This window comes from Ursus americanus, chromosome 20 (genome assembly GCF_024610735.1).
Source record: "Ursus americanus isolate L20-20 chromosome 20, mUrsAme1.1.p, whole genome shotgun sequence".
Lineage (NCBI taxonomy): Eukaryota > Metazoa > Chordata > Mammalia > Carnivora > Ursidae > Ursus > Ursus americanus.
Window position 1 is genome coordinate 37,948,795 of NC_142146.1, and position 20,981 is coordinate 37,969,775.

The 20,981-nt window shown below is 39.7% G+C and overlaps 1 protein-coding gene across 10 annotated transcripts in view; it reads right to left on the bottom strand.

Moving 5' to 3' along the window:
- The window catches only part of TFDP2 (transcription factor Dp-2), a 188,677-nt gene that overhangs the window by 27,324 nt on the left and 140,372 nt on the right, over window positions 1-20,981 (bottom strand). For 9 of the 10 annotated variants that reach the window (XM_087870247.1, XM_045791908.2, XM_045791906.2 and 6 more), the window contains 4 exons: window positions 17,762-17,924; window positions 13,487-13,633; window positions 9,677-9,745; window positions 4,815-4,966 (listed from right to left, as the gene is read on the bottom strand). In XM_087870247.1, coding sequence (XP_087726373.1) covers window positions 4,815-4,966; window positions 9,677-9,745; window positions 13,487-13,633; window positions 17,762-17,924 — 531 coding nt within the window. The remainder of the gene's footprint in view (window positions 1-4,814; window positions 4,967-9,676; window positions 9,746-13,486; window positions 13,634-17,761; window positions 17,925-20,981) is intronic. The other variant, XM_045791907.2, reaches the window with a different exon arrangement.

The following is a 20,981-nucleotide window of genomic DNA, read 5'->3' on the forward strand; positions in this document are numbered from 1 at the left end:
GGAGAATGTTCCATGTGCATTAGAATAGAATGATTATTCTTTTGTTCTGGGGTGTAGTGTTCTATATATATCTATGAGGTCCAACTCATCTAGTATGGCATTTAAAGCTCTTGTTTCTTTGTTGATTTTCTGCTTAGGTGATCTATCTATTGCTGAGAGTGGAGTGTTGAGGTCCCCTACTATTAACGTATTTTTATCTATATGTCTCTTTATTCTGGTAAAGAGTTGGCTTGTGTATCTTGCTGCTCCCCTGTTGGGGGCATAGATATTTATAATTGTCATATCCACTTGTTAGATACATCCTTTAAGAATAATATAGTGCCCTTCTGTATCTCTAACTACAGTCTTTAGTTTAAAATCCAATCTGTCTGATATGAGAATTGCTACCCCAGCTTTCTTTTGAAGTCCATTGGCATGAAAGATGGTTTTCCATCCCTTTACTTTCAGTCTGGATGTATCTTTAGGTTCAAAATGAGTCTCTTGTAGACAGCAAATGGATGGGTCATGTCTTTTTACCCAATCTGCAACCCTGTGGCGTTTTATGGGAGCATTTAGGCCATTCACATTGAGAGTGATTATTGAGAGAGATGATTTTAATTATGTTGTGTTGCCTGTAAAGTCTTTGTTTCTATAGACTGTAACTTTCTTTCTTTTTTTTTTTTTTTAAGATTTTATTTATTTGACAGAGATAGAGACAGCCAGCAAGAGAGGGAACACAAGCAGGGGGAGTGGGAGAGGAAGAAGCAGGCCCATAGCAGAAGAGCCTGATGTGGGGCTCAATCCCAGATCGCTGGGATCACGCCCCGAGCCGAAGGCAGACACTTAACCGCTGTGCCACCCAGGCGCCCCTATAGATTGTAACTTTCTGTTCTGTATCACTCTTGGGGCCTTTTTACTTTTATAGAACCCCCCTTAATATCTCCTGTAGGGCTGGTTACGTGGTTACGAAATTGGTCCGTGACTGGCAATTCTGGAAGGTCCTTATCTCTCCATCAATTCTGAGTGACAGCCTTGCTAGATAAAGGATCCTTGGCTGCGTGTTTTTCTCTGAAAGAGCTTCAAAAATGCCCCCCCAACCCTTTCTCTCATTCCAGGTCTGTGTAGACAGGTCTGACGTAATCCTGATAGTTTTGCCTTGGTACATGAGAAATTTCTTTGCCCTGGATGCTTTCAATACTGTAACCTTGGATCTAATATTTGCAAATTGCACTATGACATGACATGGCGTAGGTTTGTTGTGGTTGAGCTTGGGGGGGTCCTCTCTGCCTCTTGGACACGAATGCTTGTTTCCTTTGCTAGCTTAGGGAAGTTTTCAGCTACAATTTGTTCAAACAGCTCTTCTAGACCTCTGTTTTTCTCCACCCCCTTGGGGATGCCGATGATTCTGACATTGAAACATTTCATTGAGTCAGTAATCTCCCGTAACCTACATTCTTGAGATTGGATTTTTTTGAGCCAAGTTTCTGTTTTAGCTTTCTCTTCTACTAACCCATCCTCCAATTTGCTGATTCGTTCTTCTGCCTCATTCACCCTGGCCATCAGAGCATCTAGTTTTGACTGCATTCGATTCATAGCATTTTTATTTATTTTTTTTTAATTTTAATTTTTATTTTTTTTTTAAGATTTTATTTATTTATTTGACAGAGATAGAGACAGCCAGCGAGAGAGGGAACACAAGCAGGGGGAGTGGGAGAGGAAGAAGCAGGCTCATAGAGGAGGAGCCTGATGTGGGGCTCGATCCCGGAACGCCGGGATCACGCCCTGAGCCGAAGGCAGACGCTTTAACCGCTGTGCCACCCAGGCGCCCCTCGATTCATAGCATTTTTAATTTCTGCCAGATTCGCTCTCATTTCCGCCCTATATTCCCGTTAATATTTTTGTTAATTTTTTTTTCAAGTCTACACATCATCTTGACCATTGTTACTCTGAACTCCATTTCTGATAATTTGGTTATATCCATATCCATCAGTTCTGTAGCAGAGGCTACAGACTCATTGTCTTTTCTTTGCTGGGGGGGGATTTCTCCTCCTCGTCATTCTGATGAGGAGAGGGTGCGGGGTTGTCCAGAGCCCAAATTATTGACCGGGACCCAGGCAGTGTGCGCTAGTTTTACAGGGACCTTAGGGATGTGGGCTTGATTTTTCAGCCTGCCTTCTGGGGGAGGGGCCTGCCACACTGATACTCAGGCAACCCTGTTTGGGTAGAGTCTCCCCGTCCCCTGCGAGGGGGGATAGGGATGGGCACACTGTGAGCCGGTATTTCCAGGCTTTTGTTCTCTGGTGGCTTCCCCTGGCAGTTTGCTGTGCCTCTTCTGAGAGTCAGAGCAGCAGTGGCTGAATCCTAGCCACTGTCTTAGAACAGAGGGATCGCAGTCCGCTCTCCACTGAGCTCTTCTGTTGGTGCTGCTCAACCCTACAGCGTCCCGGGATGTGCGCCCCACACTCCGTGTCCCAGCCCTCACTTCCAGGGCCGGCGGGTCTCTGTTCTTTGTGTTTCTAACACCGCCAGCCGCCAACCGCCAGCCGCCCCTGCGCGCTCCGGAGCTCTGTTTCAGTATGGTTCGCGCGCACTCCGGAGCTCCGGATTTCAGACTGGTCGAGCGCGTTCCAGGCTCACGGTCTCAGTCTGTTCTCTCACGGGTGCCGGTCCGCGAGTCCGCCTGCTCCCCAGTGCAGGTGGCTACCGCTTCCCCGTGCCCAAAGGCGGAGGCTCCCTCCCTCTTCCGTTTCTCTTTCAATATCTGTGTGCAGTTTCACGGCTCCCCTCTTCGTACCTCAATACTCAGCACTGGAGATGTTCATTTGTACAGGTCCAGGTGTATCTTCCTACGTCTCAGGCTGATTCCATGGGTGTTCAGAACGGTCTGGTACCTATCCAGCTCGACTCAGGGGACCGGCTGAAAAAGGGGACCCCTACTCCTCCGCCATCTTAACTCCTCCCTGATCTATAACTTTTAAAAACCAGCAAGTTAGGTACTGTAATTCTTACTTTTGTGGAGGAAGCATCCAGATCTCAGAAAGGTTAAGAAACTATGTAGTGAGAAGACAAGACTGAGAAATGGATCTTCTAACTTCATACTATTTTTAATTGTGTCTATAGTCTTAATTATCAAATATACTTTTGAAATTCCTGCTCACCGTTTTTCTTTTTCTTTTGGCACCTTCTTATTTAAGTGACCTAGAATCTCTGTATGCAATCGAGATAAACAGGGGAAGCAACACTACCTGAGAAAACAGTGGGAAAGACAAGGGAAGGCAAAGCCCAAGGGCAATGCTATAGCTGTAAGGAGAGGTCCCAGTCTCCCTGGACAGTCTTGGACTATGCCTGTGGTACTGATGTGATTATTGAGCCCTCTTTTGCTTTCAAATAAATCGCAATTTGGTCAATGGATTATATGCTGACTCCTTGTAACAGCAGCTAATATTTATAAAGGGCTTGCCTTGGGTCAGATCCTTTAAAGACATCATTGTATTTAATTCTCACAACAAGGCTAGCATATGATAGAGGACTTGGAATCGTCCCCTTCTATTCTTCAGAAAAATGCTTCAAAGCAGCTAAATGGGGGAGCCACAATCCACACTTGGGTCTGTCTCATTCCACACCCGATTCCCTCAACTATCTCAGGACACCGGTCACAGCTTGAAGACCACGATCATTTTCAGGAAGGGTAAAATGAATTACCAATTAATTCTTAGCAGTATTTTTAAAACTGCTACTTCTCACTTGCTATGATAAATATCATCATCAACTTTAGTTAAAATGTAAAAAAATGTTGGTGGGAATGTAAATTGGTGCAGGCACCATGGAAAACAGTATGGAGGTTCCTCAAAAATTTAAAAATAAAACTACAATATGATCCAGCAATCTCACTTTTGTGTATATATCTGAAGGAAACAGAGTCACTATTTCACAAAGATATCTGCACCCCCATGTTCACTGTAGCATTATTTACAATAGCCAAGATACAGAAACCACCTCACTGTCTACTGATATATGAATGGATGAAGAAAATGTGGTATATGTGTATGCGTGTGTATGCGTGTACATAAATGGAATATTTGGCCACAAAAAAAAGGAAATTCCAACATTTGCAACAACGTGGGTAGACCGTGAGGGCATTATACTAACTGAAATAAATCAGACAGAGAAAGACAGATGCTGGATGATTTCACTTCTATGTGGAATCTAAAAACAATGAACTCACAGATGCAGAAAACAGACTGCTGGTTGCCAGAGGTGGGGGTAGATAAAATGGGTGAAAGTGATCAAAAGGTATAAACTTTTAGCTATAAAATAAGTAAGAAAAAAAGAAAGCAGAGAATGCTTCTAGCATTTTCATGTCCACTCATTAATAAACAGGAGCACACTCGACTATGATAGAGCAGAACAAGGAAACAAGTACCTTAATGCTACATGTTGACCCAAAATATTTCCACACTAAACCATGGAAGTGAATCACCGGTGAGCCCACTTTGTCCCAGGCCCTCACTGACGGTCTACTGTAAGGCAGTTACTTGCCCAGGGTTACCACACACATGTACACACACGCACATCTTGGCTGGGGTCCGGGCTCCACTACGCATATAGTACAGGCAGTACGGTGCCAGGCACAAGACAGGGGCTGCAGAGGGTGAGTGACGAAGAATGCACTAGGAGCTGGCAGCACTCCACGGCTGCACAGGTGTTTCCCATGCCCCAGGGAGGTCAGCCTTGAGGGCTTAGATAACGAAGGACACCCTTCCTCATGGTGCAAATGGATAGGAATGTGTTCATAGGAGGCCAGCCCTACAGTCCTCCCCCGGTTCTCCACTCACTTGTCACTGGAGATGCTGCAATCTATGACTGTTTTCCTGCTTGTATTGATGATTATAAATGGCAGCTGAATGGTGGAGTTCAGAGCTGGAGGGCCCTGGTTCTGCTGTTCATTTTGCCGATTTCTCTGAACCAAGTTCTTGAACGCGATTTGCTGTAATGATCAAGAAAAAGAGTATGGTCATTTAATGTGGATAAGTGAGTTGGCATTAAATGAATTAAAATAAATACATTTAAGAAATAGTATTAGAGTATTAGAAATTAGAGAGTTTAAATACTATTAGAAAGTTTAAATAGTATGAAATAGTATTAACGGTATTAGAAATTAGAGTTATTAAAGAGGCCATCTACCTATAAGTTAATTAAAATGAAATATTTAGGAAAAAAGATTAGAATGATCTAATTCAGATACATTTCAAGGGAAAACATATAGTTTTAAATGATGTTTAACATCATCCTAATGTAAATAATGGGGCCTATGGCTTCCGTTATCCATAGATAACAGGATCTTACAAATCTGGGAGAGCCCAGGAGTGCCTGCAGCTCTTCTTAAAGTGGCACAGAGAAAGTGATACCAAGTGAACTTATATTTTCCATTTATCTAACACAGACTCTCGGGAGTTTGGGGTTAAATACACCTTTTAGATCTTCTAGCTCCGGGATATGCAAACTTTATAAAGCCACAGAATCCTTTCTTCAAATGAAATCTATGGGACACTATATAAAACAGATGAAAGTAGCGTTGCTCTGGCTGGCTGCAGTGGGGCAGGGAGTCCAGAGCCCAGCAGCTCTGCCCTCACTCACCCCTTAGGTTCCTAGGGCAGCTCCACAGAATTCCCGAATCCTCAGGGCACAGTTGGAATCTGGCCTGACCCACTGCCCACCCGACATCTTCCAGGCAAGAAACTGAGCTTAGCACTTGTAAGATATATCAAGGACTGAATCTTTATACTGAATCTTGCCGCTATTTTTAGTTATAACCGTTATTTGCAAGTCAAAGAAGTGACTGCCCGCCCCCCTTTTAATAAGGCAAATGTATCACAGAATTCCATAGCTAGAAAGACTACGCAATTCAACTTTTTCATCTGCTCATGAAACAGTGGTTTTAAATGCTCCTAAAGTCAGATTCACTCACCCCCTTTCATCGGCGTGTCCCATCTTACCTAGTAGTGATGAATTTAAGTTACTTTTATATTTTAGCAATCTTATCCTAAGATTATTTATTTTAGGTTCTGAGTCTTAACAAAAGTTTAATTAAGATTATTTTTATCTTAAAATGACAGGGTACTATCCCTAGAAAGTGAACATTTACTCCTAAAATGCACAAAACAGAAGGGATACCAATTTATTCTAGCCCTAACAGTGTGTCCAAAAATCACTATCAATACCAATCACTTCAAAAAACTATCACTATTGGGCACCAGGGTCGCTCAGTCAGTTAAGTGTCTGCCTTCAGCTCAGGTCATGATCCCAGGGTCCTGGGATCCAGCCCCACGGCGGGGGGGTGGGGGGTGTCCCTGCTCAGTGGGGAGCCTGCTTCTCCCTCTCCTCCCTGCTGGTGTGCATGCGCTCTCGTTCTCTCTCTAAACTAAACAAAACAAAACGAAAAACCAAACTATCACTATCAATACTATCAAACATTACTGAAAACACTTCATGATTTTCTGCTGGTAAAGAATGAGGGCTGTTTTATATTCATTGCTTAATTTACTTAATGTTGAAAAAATACACTATTGATACTGTAAAACTGAGAAAAAGAATTAAATGTTTGAATACTTCTGCCTAGATTCTCTTCCCTTCTACTAGAAAAAGCATCTCAGGAGATGCTCTCATCCTCTGCCCTATAGCTCTGTGGCCCTAGTGCCATGGCAGGGCCTCAGCACAGGACGGAATATCAGCAGTACTAAGTAAGAGTCCTTATATATTTGTGACTCACTGTTCACTATTGTGTACATTTAATAGCATCAAAGATTTTTCTGGTGAAGAAAGCAATAATAACATATATAATGTTATTCAGACAGTAAAAAGAAAAATCACCTCCCATTTGTTTTGAATGGATTTCCTTTGTTGCCCTTTGATTGATTTTCTTCAGCCTTTTGTTCTTTTCCAGGCTCATTAACATCAATTTCAGAGGCTGAAAAGAGGGCAGGTGCACACATTCACTTTGCTATGCATTAGCAGCCCTGGGAAAGGTTTAAGGGCTGGAAAAGGTATCACAGTTATAATGATAAAAGTAGGGTATCTAGATTACCTACAGATATCACCTACTCACCCCCTTCCTCCTCTACATTACCAAGGATAAATGAGAAGTGGTGGAAGTAAAACTGGGAAGTGAAACTGACCCGTGTCATGTGATGTCAGTGAGTGGCGACATTAACTTGCTTAAAATTAAGCTAGCTTTGCCACGGTAAATTACTGGTATTCAGGGACATGTTTAATTTACTTTCTGAGACAACTACATCAATGTTATTTGATGAACGAGAGATAAACAAAACACTAGCAGGAAATAAGCTGTATGTATGTCTACCAGGAGACCAGAGAGTAGCTGTTTTCAGTTATACTTTGGGTTTCATTTTAATGTTGAGGGAGACCTACTTTTATAAATGTTGACAGCTAGGTTGCCCCTGGGTTGAAATCTTCTATAAATATTTGGTTTGACAGACAGAAGAGGAAAAGAAATTTAGGACTTAAAAAAATAGTGTTCGTTGTACAAAGATAAGCAGAGGAAAAAATATTCAACTTCATTCTTCATGAAGGCTGTCCAGGGATGTGAATGTCCCACCTACATGAAGGTGACCATGCCCAGCACCTTCTTTCTCATGAACAGAGAAGTACAGGCTACTGGTAAACAGGGTTTCTCAATATCATCTACCAAAAATCAGGCTCTAAAAGGTTGCATGAGGATTTTGAGGAAATCTAAGGAAGGCCTGGCACAGAGGTGAGGGAGTGTGGGCTAGTGAGAAACCACGCAGGGACAGGGACAGCAAAGGAAGCTGGGGGAAGGAACGTGGATGAGAAGCTGGTGCCTGGCAGGCCAGGTCGCAGGAGGCAGAATTCCACAGGGAAGAGCCTAGCAATAAACCGCCAGCTTTCAAGTTTTTTGTTTTGTTTTGTTTTGTAAGCTGCAGAACACTCTCTTCAAACAAAACCTTATTTGGAAACCCAGCATGAAAAATACATCAAATGCTTGCTCCAGCGCTAGCTACTCAGGTAGGTCCCACAAGGTTCGGAGTGAAAAGCAGAACACAGTACGGAAGAAAGAAAGGGCCTAATCAGGGTGGCACGTCACCTTTGGAGCTGGCCTATGTCTGGGCAATCTCTGCTCTATCTGCTGCTACTCCTCTGCCCTTGCTCTACTTCCTTCTCAGATCACACATAGGTCTCTGCAAGGGCTAAACGGTCTTCTCTTGCTGCTCTGATTTACACATGAACATGGAATAAACAAGCAAATATAAGCATCTAGAAAGTGAAAAACAAAAATGTGGAACATTTGAGAATACCTAACATACTCTGTCCATTAGACAAAGGGAGTGTTTTGGAAACACTCTGCTACCATATTGGTACCTTAACTGTTACCTTTATTTCTGGAAAGTGGATTACATAAAAAATTAAACAGGATCTAACGGCTGTCAAATCAAAGTGGATGTTATGAGTGGTTGAGAAAGCTTTTCATATAAAGACAATTTGCTCCCTAAATGAGTGAAACCATATGATAATTGTCCCATTTATGGAACATAAGAACTAGGAAGATCGGTAGGAGAAGAAAGGGAAGAATGAAGGGGGGGTAAACAGAAGGAGGAATGAACCACGAGAGACTATGGACTCTGGGAAACAAACTGAGGGCTTCAGGGGTGGGAGGTGGGGGAAAGGGATAGGCCGGTGATGGGTATTAAGGAGGGCACGTATTGCACGGAGCACTGGGTGTTATACACACACACACACACGACATTGGATATGGTACAATATAAAGTATGATGAACTAATCAAAAAAATTGTTGAATCATCACACTGTATCCCTGAAACTAATATAACACTGTTTGTAGTTATACTTCAATAAAAAAAATAAAGAACAAAAACAAAACAAAACAAAACAAAATAAAGACAATTTGCTGATTTTAAAAAAAGCATAAAGACCCTCTGGGCTCATTTTAAACAGGGTTCCTGACTGCATTGAAAATGACCCCAGTGTACTGCTCAAAGTGAATTTTTACAGCAACTGCAATTACCAAAAATAAAATTAAAAAAAAAAAAAAAGTCCATGTGATTTTACCTCACATGATTTTATACATTGGCTCTATTATATTTAAAAAAACCACCCAAATTCCAGGCAATTATCTGAAACAGTATAAACACAAGGATCCTTTTTACACTATAAAAGCTAATTTTCTTAAAAAGAAATACATTTTAACTTTTGGTATTTCTATGAAGCTTACTGAATCATTACATGTTATTCTGTTATTTATAGATAATAAATTATTACAGGTGGATTTGATTATTTTACTCAAAGTGCCTGAAGTTTAACGAGCCTTACTTCTTGATATTCCAAATGAGGGCTAAAATAAACACACACAAATGGACTTCTGATGGTTTCTGTTCAGAGTAAGTGTCAGAAGTAAATCGCTCATAACGTAAGGCATGCACAGGGCAGGTGACCTGCCCTGGGGCCACGATGGTGGTGAGAGACAGAACCATCTTGAAGACCACGTGGATGGTGGTGAGCTCAGACGTGGAGGAGGCTGTCCTAGTGTGGTCCCATCAGACACTACTCAAAAGGCAGCCAAAGTAGAAAACACTGATTCTAAAACCAAGTAAGCAGAGCAGAACATAGGCAGGGAAAGAATGAAAACCATCCCAGCATCTTTACCTGCAGGAGAAGTTCTTGCAGCTGGGCCCGCTTCTGCTTTATCCGTTCTATCCTCCTCTGCTTCTCTATCTTTAAAACACAGGTCACAAAATAACATGAACATATGGAGAGTAAAAGAGTACTGCTCACTTTCCAGGTCCCAATTCTGAGGTATCAAGAATTTTCCTTAGGGGAGCCTGGGTAGCTCAGCTGGTTAAGCATCCAACTCTTGGCTTTGGCTCAGGTCATGATCTCAAGGTCCTGGGACTGAGCCCTGCACTGGACTCTGCGCTCAGTGCAGAGTCTTCTTGGAATTCTCTCTCTCTCCATCTCCCTCTATCGTCCCCCCACCCCCAGCCGCTTGTGCTCTGCATTCTCTCTCTAAAATAAATAAATCTTAAAAAAAAAAAAAAAAAGAATTTTCCTTAAAACTCAATCCATTTTAACTACCAAAATCAATAAAGGTGTATCATACCTTTTTGGGGAGCAGGGGTTGGGGTAAGCAAGTAGGCACAATAGCAGAATTGTGGTAACATTATCATTAATGAAACCCATCCACTTAATAAATACTTGATATGCAGTACTTGTTGCTATTTTCAAATTCTAATCAGAGTAATAGCTAACACTTAGTGAATACTTACTCTGTGTGCCACCAACTCAACCAAGCACTTTACACACATTATCTTTTTTTCCCCTACACACATTATCTTAAGGCATCTTCACAAGACCCTATGAGGTAAGTACTATTGTTATCCATTTTGCATGTAAGGAAATGGAGGAACGGAGGGTTAAGTAACTGCCCAAGGTCACACAGCTAGTGAATGGCAAGAGTCAGGATTTGTACCTAAGCCATCTGGTTCCAGAGACCTTACATTAATTACTTTCTTATATTACTCCCTAACCCAAAAAATGAGGTAAAATCTCATTTAAGATTTCAGTTTAACTGACTTTTAAATGGGCATAGCTCCTAATACAGATAGCCTATATATTCAATGCACAATTCCTACTTGTAGTAAGGAACGTTCTTATGGGACAAATTTCCCGGCTTCACACAACTATTCTTTTCCTCACTCTTACAACTACCTAGAAAACAGGTATTAGGGTCTGAATTTCCTTGTAGATGAGCTCCTCACTGTGTCTTTGGGCAAAAGTCAATGACAACAAACATGACATTTTTCTTGTCTACTCCAACAGTGTTGCTTTTTTGCTCCCCATCTACTCTAGTCTGCACCAAGAGTTTCCTCTCATTCTTCTTCTAACCACTAAAGCACTTTCATCCTAAATTACTTAAGATTCACTTGAAAAATCTATGTGGCTTTCTATATTTGAAACGAGTTTCCCCTCTCTATCTGCAGCTGTGACAGGCCAGGCCCCTACCTGCCCCTCATGCCCCCCATCTAACACCAGGCCAAGTTGTTATCGATTCTACCTCTGAAACACTTCTCCAACCTCATGCCACTGACTTAAATCAGACCATTTCCAATACGCCCCCTCAATTTCCTTCCTCATCTTCCCGTCAGTTCAATTTCTAACCCAGCAGGAGGGTGATCCCTTAGAATATGTCCTATCAGTCCTCCTGTTAATAATTTTTCAAAAGCTTCCCACTGTTTCCAGAATCAGGCCTCCAAAGCTTCACACTCAGAAATCTACCCCCTTTAGCCCTGCCTGCACTCTGGTCACACCCAGCTGCATGCATGCTTTCTTATGCCTGCCTCCGCCCATGCGGGGCCTCTGGAAGGCCCTCCCTGCCCTGAACCACTGGGCAAACACCCTCCTCATCACTGAGCTCCAGGAAATTTTTTCTTTTCTTGGTAAAGACCTCTCTCATCTCCCTTACCAGAGAATCTGTACATACGTCTTTCATAGGAATAACTGATCACAGTTTTGGTAACTTCTTTTATATTTTTCCTTTCCTCAATTAGAATGAAAGCTCCTGGGGTCAGAGATTTTTTTGTTTTGTTTTAAGATTTTATTTATTTATTTGAGAGAGAGAGAGAGAGAGCCAGTGAGAGAGGGAGCACAAGCAGGGGGAGTGGGAGAGGAAGAAGCAGGCTCCTAGCAGAGGAGCCTGAGGTGGGGCTCGATCCCAGAACGGTGGGATCATGCCCTGAGCCGAAGGCAGACGCTTAACGACTGTGCCACCCATGGCGCCCTGGGGTCAGAGATTTTGTCTTGTATAATCTTTGGGTAAACACACAATAACTGCTAATAGATTTTTTCTTCTTGAGGCTTTGTTATCAGCTTAATATTACTGGTAATAAAAATAATCCTTGGGACACGTGAGTGGCTCAGTCAGTTAAGAGTCTGCTTTCAGGGGCGCCTGGGTAGCGCAGTCGTTAAAGCGTCTGCCTTCGGCTCAGGGCGTGATCCTGGCGTTCCGGGATCGAGTCCCACATCGGGCTCCTCTGCTGGGAGCCTGCTTCTTTCTCTCCCACTCCCCCTGCTGTGTTCCCTCTCTCGCTGGCTGTCTCTGTCAAATAAATAAATAAATAAATCTTAAAAAAAAAAAAAAAAAAAAAAAGAGTCTGCTTTCGGCTCAGGTCACAATCTCAGGGTCCTGGGATCCAGTTCTGCATGGGGCTCCTTGCTCAGCGGGGAGCCTGCTTCTCCCTCTGCCTGCTGCTTTTTCTCTCTTACAAATAAATAAAATCTTTTAAAAAAATAAGAGAAAAAAACTTAAAAAAAAAATCCTCAAATTCCACTCTTTCAGAAGGAGACAAGGAGCTCATTTCCACTCTAGCATCTGAATAACATTCTACAACCTCAGATGAATGTCTGATTTCTCCCTCCACCCACAAGTACAATACCAAATAAATTTTGATTTGCTGAGCGGAAAAAGGACTGAGAAAAACATGAAATCAACCATATTTATTGCCAGAAACTATGATTAAAGTTAATGGAATAAAAAATGTTTTTGCACACATCACCCCCAAATTCATGTAAACTGAACTTTCTATCCTTTCTGATAAAGATACAGATGAAATACCGCTCTGTTGCCACTGATGTGAGAATCAAAGATAAAAGTTTAAACACAAAAGGTAAACAGCCAGTTTGATCTTTTTTTTTTTGGATCCATACAGCAAGCATTTAATCAAATAAGATATTACTTCTATTTATGAGTTGTCAAAAATTTATTAGTAGAGTGCTCAGAATTAAACTAGAATAAAATAAAGACCTTCTCTAAGAAACAGTAAAAATCAAGTTATTTAATTTCTATGTCCCTCAGTTTCATCGGGACATCAAACTATACACCCCTCTAAATCTCCTTCCAGTTCTAAAATTATACACAGAGGGGCGCCTGGGTGGCACAGCGGTTAAGCGTCTGCCTTTGGCTCAGGGTGTGATCCCGGCGTTATGGGATCGAGCCCCACATCAGGCTCTTCCGCTATGAGCCTGCTTCTTCCTCTCCCACTCCCCCTGCTTGTGTTCCCTCTCTCGCTGGCTGTCTCTATCTCTGTCGAATAAATAAATAAAATCTTTAAAATAAATAAATAAATAAAAATTGTACACAGAAGAGTCTGTTAAAAAAAAAAGATGTAGTATACATGAACAATTATAAATATTTTAATATTATATGTATTTCTAAATTAAAATGCCTCTTATGGGGGCACCTGGGTGGCTCAGTTGGTTAAGAGTCTACCTTCGGCTCAGGTCATGATCCCAGGGATGAATCCCTGCATCGGGCTCCCTGCTCGGCGGGGAGTCTGCTTCTCCCTCTCCCTCTGCCACTCCTCCTGCTTGTGCTATCTCTCAAATAAATAAATAAAACCAAATAAAATGCCTCTTATGAAAAATAAAGCAAACTATTTAAAACAGATTTTCCTCACTTACCTCAAGATTTTGACATTCCTGAGCAGAATTGGTAGGCAGGCCAATCCACTTGATTTCTTTTTTTTCCTTTGAAATTATGTTCATTGCCATTAGCACATTTAAAGCATCATAAACTCTTCTCCTAATATTCTTCTGGTCATAAGCCTGCTAAAAAATATTTTTAATGAGTGATCAATTTCAAGGGTTAAAATATAGTCAGAGGATTATTAAGACATTTAATTAATATTTTTATTATAATATCTTTGGAGTGTTTAAAGAATTCTATACCCAGTGAAAATACCTTCAAAAGTAAAGATGAAATAAAGGTACTTTCAAACAATCTAAAAGATAAAACAATCTAAAAAATAAAGATTATGTTAGTAACAGATCTAAATTAAAAAATACTAAAGGGCTTTCTTCATGTAGAAGAAAGACGGATGGGATCCAAGGTGGAAGTTTGGAGGTGTAGGATTGAACGAAGCCCAACACGAAAGATAAATATGTGGGTATATCTCAATTAACACTTACTTTATAAAACAATAATGTCTTGTGGAATCGAGAATATATACAGAACTAACATACATGACAACAGTATATACATCTGAAAGGGGTAATGGAGTTGTTAGTTAAAGTGGGTTAAAGCCCTGCACTGTCTGGGAGGACATTAGACTTTGAAAAGTCAAGGATGCATGTGCTTTTCAAATATGTAGTCCACGGACTAGTGCTGATCTGAAAACTTTTGCTAGTCTACAATGAAAACAGGGAACTTGCACCAAAATGTCATCACGTAGATCACTAAAGCACACTGTTTACTTCAGCTGATTTTTTTTTTTTTTTGGGGGGGGGGGTAGCAAGATTTTTCTCAATGAAGGAAACTATGTTAACTTAGATTGTGGAAAAAGCCCCTACCTTCATTGTGGGCATGGAGTTCCTAAGAAAAATCCAATCAATCAAATGCCATGATAATAATGGATGGTGGAGAACACTGAATACAGCTAAACTTAAATAGGTAGGAGATTTAAGTTACAAAAGTGAATTTAAATATCAGATGTCCTGACACTGTAGAAATAATAACATAATAAAAAATATCAGGAGACAACAGAGTAGGCCTGCTGATGTTCTCCTTGATATTTAAAGGGGTATGGGATTGAAAGCAGATGAACTATTCAAACAGATGACGTACGTAATAATAGAGGTTTTGGCACGATATATTTATTTAAAGTTGTAATAACAACAATAATAATATTATTCTTTTAACAACTACCACTAATATACTCAATCTGAATCTGTGGTAAACAGGAAAGATGGGAAATGCAAGTAAATAGAAGCATATTCATTTCTTCCCTTCATAATCAACAGATACTGGTTTATAGGTGATAACAAAGAAACAAAATATTGAAGTTACTTAAAGTTATAAAGACAACCAATTAAAGAACTAAAGACTACAAATCTTCCAATTTATCAAAAAACAAAAACAAAAACCCACACAGCAGGGGATAGGAAGAAAAAACCCCAACTCTTCCTTCTTGTATCCAGGGATGGGGATGGAGGTGGTTAGTAGAAATGCGTGTTAGACGGTGAAATGTGCTAAGAAGAAATGCCTCAGTACAGTGACATCTAAGTGAAAATTGGAGGGGAGAGCAAAACCTCGTGGCTCCTTAGCAGAGACTGAGACAAAGGAAATGGCCAGTGTAATAGCCTGATAAGGAACATATCCAGCACATTCACCCCAAGACAGAAAACAAACAAAACCCCACCAATCTCATTCAATGACTGTCAGTGTAAAACTCCTACATTTTTAGGAAACTATACAGAATTTGATTGAATTTAATATTCATTTCTGATTTTTTTAAATTAAGAAAAATGAAAGAAACGTTCCTTTAAAAAGATCAAGTTATGGTTGCTATCATTTCAAAATAAAACCTTTATCATAAGGTGGGCCAGGGTGTAGTAACTGGGAGAGTGCATAGTAGAAGAGATCAGAGATGGAATGGTGGGCCGGGTCACATAGGGTCTTGTAGAACATTTTGAGAACCTCCATTTTCACTTAGAATCAGAATGCTATATACCTTCTCTACAGGTGCCAGAGAAAATAAAAAAATACATCACCAAATAATGGCTCACAAGAAAAATCTCAAAGCAACCCCCCCAAAAAATATAAATAGTTCAACTCACAATCTCTGATCACAGGTAATGAAAAACTCAGTAAAAAGTAAAAACTCAGAAAAACAAACAAAAATCCCCATCACCTGGAACTATAAAAACTCTAATGCCATTTTTAGGTCAGAGAGGAAATTAAAACCAAAGTTACAGAATATGTAAAGAATAACATTATATCAGAATCAATGGGAAATGGCTAAAGCAGTGAACGACAGGAAAAGGCACAGCTATAAAGATTTTCATTACTAAACAAAAATAATAAAAGTAAAGTATACACCATAGTCTACAAGGCAGAAAAATAACAAAAGTAGTTCAGGGAGGAGAAGAGAATATTAAATGAAGACAAAAAAAGAAATTAACTGCAGAACAGGAAGGTTAGTACAGATTCAAGAGATGGTTCTTTGGGAAAAATAATAGCAAATAATTTTGAGAACAGGTAAGAAATGGAGGATTTTCTAAGAAAACATAAAATACAAAACTGACTCTAAGGGAGATAAAAATTCTAAACAGACTAATTACCAAAGAAAAAATGGAGAATTCTATCTAAGCTTTACCCCCCACCAAATCTCCAGGCCTAGATGGTATCACAGGTGATTTCTACAATATGTCAGGGAAGAGAAATACACATTCAATGCTAGTAAGCCTGTAATGGAGTAAAGGGGAAGAAGAAAGAAAAAAAATTTTAAATTTTAAAAAACCAGCATAACACTGCAAATCAAAACTGCAAAGATGGTAAGAACAAAAAAACCCTACCAATCTCATTTATGACTATCAGTGTAAAACTCCTAAGTTTTCAGGAAACTATACAGCATTTGATTAAATTCAGTATCCATTTCTGATTTTTTTTTTTAGCTAAGAAAAAAGAAAGAAACATTCAAATCAAATTATGGTTGCTAGCATCTCAAAATAAAACCTATGTCATAATTAAGGTTGGAAGACTATAAATATCTCCACTAAGGTCAAGAACTGTTTTAAGAATTGTAGTGGAGTACATATAATACGATTACATTTAAATAAAATGCAAACTGATCTATGGTGATAAAAAGCAGATCAGCAGTTGCCTGAGGGATAGATTACAAAAGGCAGAAAGAACCTCTTCGAAGAGACAGAACTGTTCTTTACCTCCCTCTAAAACAAATAAATAAAATCTTTTAAAAATAAAATAAAAAAGGAAATAAATTTTATTATGTGTATGCATAAGGAATTTTTGGGATGATACTCAAGAAACTCATAATAGTAAATATACCTTTGGGGAGACAGATTAAGGTCTGTGGTAAACAGGAGATATTTTGGGGAGCCTGGGTGGCTCAGGTGGTCAAACATCTGCCGTCAGGTCATGATCTCAGGGTAGTGGGATCGAGCCCTGTGTCAGGCTCCCTGCTCAGCGGGGAATCTGTTTTTCCCTCTCACTCTGTAGCTTCCCCTGCTTGTGTTCTCTCTCTCTCTCAAATAAATAATAAATAAATAAATAAATAAATAAATAAATAAATAAAATCTTTTTTAAAAGGTGAGATATTTTTTACTATATACTCTTTGGTACAAATGAATTTTTTAGGGACATGTTCATATGTTATTTTTTCAACTAAATACAAGATAAATTTTTCAAACTGACTTAGATACAGAAGAAACACTAAAGAATTCAGAAACATATCCAAAGTCATTCAAATACAGAAAGTATGTTTAAGAAAATTATGTTCCTGGGCACCTGGCTGGCTCACTTGGTTAAGCGTCTGCCTTCGGCTCAGGGTCCTGGGACCGAGTCCTGCACTGGGCTCCCTGCTCTGCGGGGAGTCTGCTTCTCCCACTCCCTCTGCCCCTCCCTGTGCTTATGCTTTCTCACTCTCTGTCTCTAATAAATAAAACCTTAAAAAAAAAAAAGTATGTTCCTTTTGTAGCCCCCAAAATTATAGTTTAAAAATACATGTTAAGCTTTATGTTTAAATATATAATAAAAGAACCCTTTCTAAAACAAACCAGAAACTCAACAACAGAAGAATTCCCCAATTGACAATATGAAACCCTCAGGTAAAGGAGTCGGGGGTTCTCTAGCTTGTCTGAGTCCTTAACAAATGACAGTCAACCCAAATATACACTGCTCCACCACCACAGTTAAAGTCAAGTGCATGATCTACCTACCGAATCAGCGGCCAAATGGTTATTTGAATTGGTGAACTCTGATACCAGCTCATCAGCCACTTCATTATATGACGTTGTACCTTTCCGCTGAACTTTCTCACACACTTTCATGGAAAAATGTCTCAAGCCTTTCCCATTTTTATCTCCTTTTTTGCTTCGTTTACTAAAAGAGAAAAAAATACGTATTTATACACCAGACTTCCTTTACAGAACTATAATGTGAGAATATAGTAATCTAATTTTTGCTTTAAGTGGTAAATTTTTAATTGAATTAGAGATGAAGAAATGTTTTGAACTTAATTTTTGCCTTAAAACCTAATAAAGTATGAAGTTAGAGTGTTTTCTATACCCATCATTCATTTATTCAACAAATATTTACTGATCAGTTACTTACTATTATGTGCCAGGTACCGTTCTACACACTGGGAATAAATCCATGAGAAAAACAGACAAAAACACTGTACATATTTACCTTTTTGTATTCTATGTATGCTACAATTCTTTTTCACGTAAAATCGAAAGTACCACTATTCTCAGTTTCATTATCTACTCAAATTTCAAACAGAGGTCATTGGTATTAATAAAATATCTAAGTGTTCAATTATTTTAACTTTGGTTAATGCCCTGTCCTAAACTTTCATAACTTATTAAATTTTCAAGGTTTGTATTTAGTTCTACTAATTTCTGAGTGCCAACTATATGACAAGAGCTGTAGTAGGGACTAGAGTACAAAAATGACAACTGAGGCAAAATCCTTTCCAACTCAGTATGAGTCTTGGAGGAGGGGGAAAGACAAATCAGCCGTATTAAGGACAGATAATTCCAATATAGTAAGCTAAGTGCCAAGTGAGAGTTAGTTACAAGTTCATAGGAATTGGGGAGAGGGATATCTTATCTAACCTAGAGGAGAAAGACTTGCTGGAAAAAGAGCCCAGTGAAAACAATCAACAAAATGAAAAGGCAACCTATGGAATGGGAGAAAATATTTACAAACCCTTTATCTGCCAGGGGGTTAATATCTAAAATATCTAAGCAACTCTAACAACTCATTAACAACAACAACAAAACAAATAACCCAATTAAAAATAGGCAAAAGTCATGAACAGAAATTTCCCCAAAGAAAACACACCAATGGCCAACAGGTATATGAAAAGGTGTTCAACATCACTAATCATTAGAGAAATGCAAATCAAAACCACAATGAGGTCCTACCTCACATCCGTTAGGATGGCTATTCAAAAACAAACAAAAAAAAAGGTAAGTACTGGTGAGAATGTGGAGAAATTAGAACCCTGGTACACTGGTGGTGGGACTGGAAAATGGCATAGTCACTATCAAAAAAGTATGGAGGCTCCTCAAAATATTTAAAATAGAATTTCCATATGATCCAGCGATCCTATTTTTGGGTATATATCCAAAAGAACTGAAATCAGAACCTCAAAGAGGTATCCACACTCTCGTGTTCATGCAGCATTATTCACAAGAGCCAAGATATGCAACCAACCTAAATGTCCATAGGTAGATGAAAGGATAAAAAAAATGTGGCCTATACATACGGTGGAATATTATCTGGCCCTAAAGGAGAATGAAATCCTGCCATATGTGACAACATGGATGAAGCTGGAGGACATTATACTATGCCAATCACAAAAGGACAAATAATGCATGATCTCACTTATATAAGGTGTCCAAAACAGTCCAACACATAGAAGCAAAGAGTGGAATGATGCTTTCCAGGGGCTGGAGGGAAAGGGAAACTAGGGAATTGTTCAACAGGTTCAATGAAGTCGCAGTTATGCAAGATGAGCAAGTTCTAGAGATCTGCTGTACAACACAGTGCCTACAGTTAATGATAATGTACACTTAAAAATTTGTTGGGGGTAAATCTCATGTTAAGTGTTTTTACCACTGCCACCACCAAAACAAAAGAGAACTGGCAAGAGAAGGAAGTTAGGAAGGGCAACCAGGCAGAAGCAGCAGCAGTAAACACATGGGAGAGTGAAACAGATGATAAATGTTCAGAGACTTAGAAACAAACGGTGCAGCATTACGAGAATATAAAGTGCAAGGCAAAAGATGAAGCGGAAAGGTAGATAAGGGGCCAGGCCCTTAAATGCCATGCAAAGGAACCTGTACTTTATCATATTCCTTTAGTATAATTATATTCATTTGTAAATTATTAACACATTCTACTGTGTTATATATATTAAGAAACAGACTAAATGTACTTTGTAAAAGAATGAGGGAGGGCCACCTGGGTGGCTCAGTCAGTTAAGCACCTGACTTTGGCTCAGGACATGATCTCAGGGTCCTGGGATCGAGGCCCACGTCAGGCTCCCTGCTTAGCGGGGAGTCTGCTTCTCCCTCATCCTCTGTCCCTCCCCCTGCTCATGTTCTGTCTCTCTCTCTCACCTGCTCTAAGTGAATAAATGCAATATTAAAGAAAAAAAAGAAAATAAAAGAACGAGGGAGGGACAGATAGCTACTTTCTTTTTTCCACATTCCAAAGAATCACTACTACCACCACCACCACCACCACTACTACTACTGCTGCTGCTACTGCTGCTACTGAAATACTGGGAAGCCACTAAAGGTACTACTAACATGGTGAGATTTTCAGTTAGGCAGAGATTCTGGCTGCAAAGCAGAAGATGCGTTTATGAGGGGCAAAAGCAGAGACCAGGTGAGAGGCAAGCCTAGGCAAGAAATACCAAAGTCCTGAAATTGGGGCAACTGGATAAGTAGGACTGGATAAGAAGAGAAGGATTTGCATAAATTTTTAAAGATAAAAATTTATCTTTATCTTTACTAAGTGACTGCTTGATGTGAATGTTAAGAAAGAGGAAAATAAGAGAATGACTCTTAGAAAGAGGGGTCTTTACTGAGATCAAGGAGACAGGAACAAATTCATGAGTTCCTCTTAAGCCTCCTCATTCACATGGTCCAATACTTAGGTAAAATCCACATGCAGCTATTGAGCACTTGAAACCTGGGAAGCCTGAATTAAGATGAATTCATTGAATTTCAAAGATTTGTATGAGAAATGAATGTAAAATATCCCACGATATTTTTTCATTAATTACATGTTGAAATGTAATATTTTAGATATACTAGATTAAATAAGAGATATAAAAATTAGTTTCAGGGGCGCCTGGCTGGCTCAGTCGGTATAGAGCATACGAATCTTGCTCTTGGGGCTATGAGTTTGAGGCCCATGTTG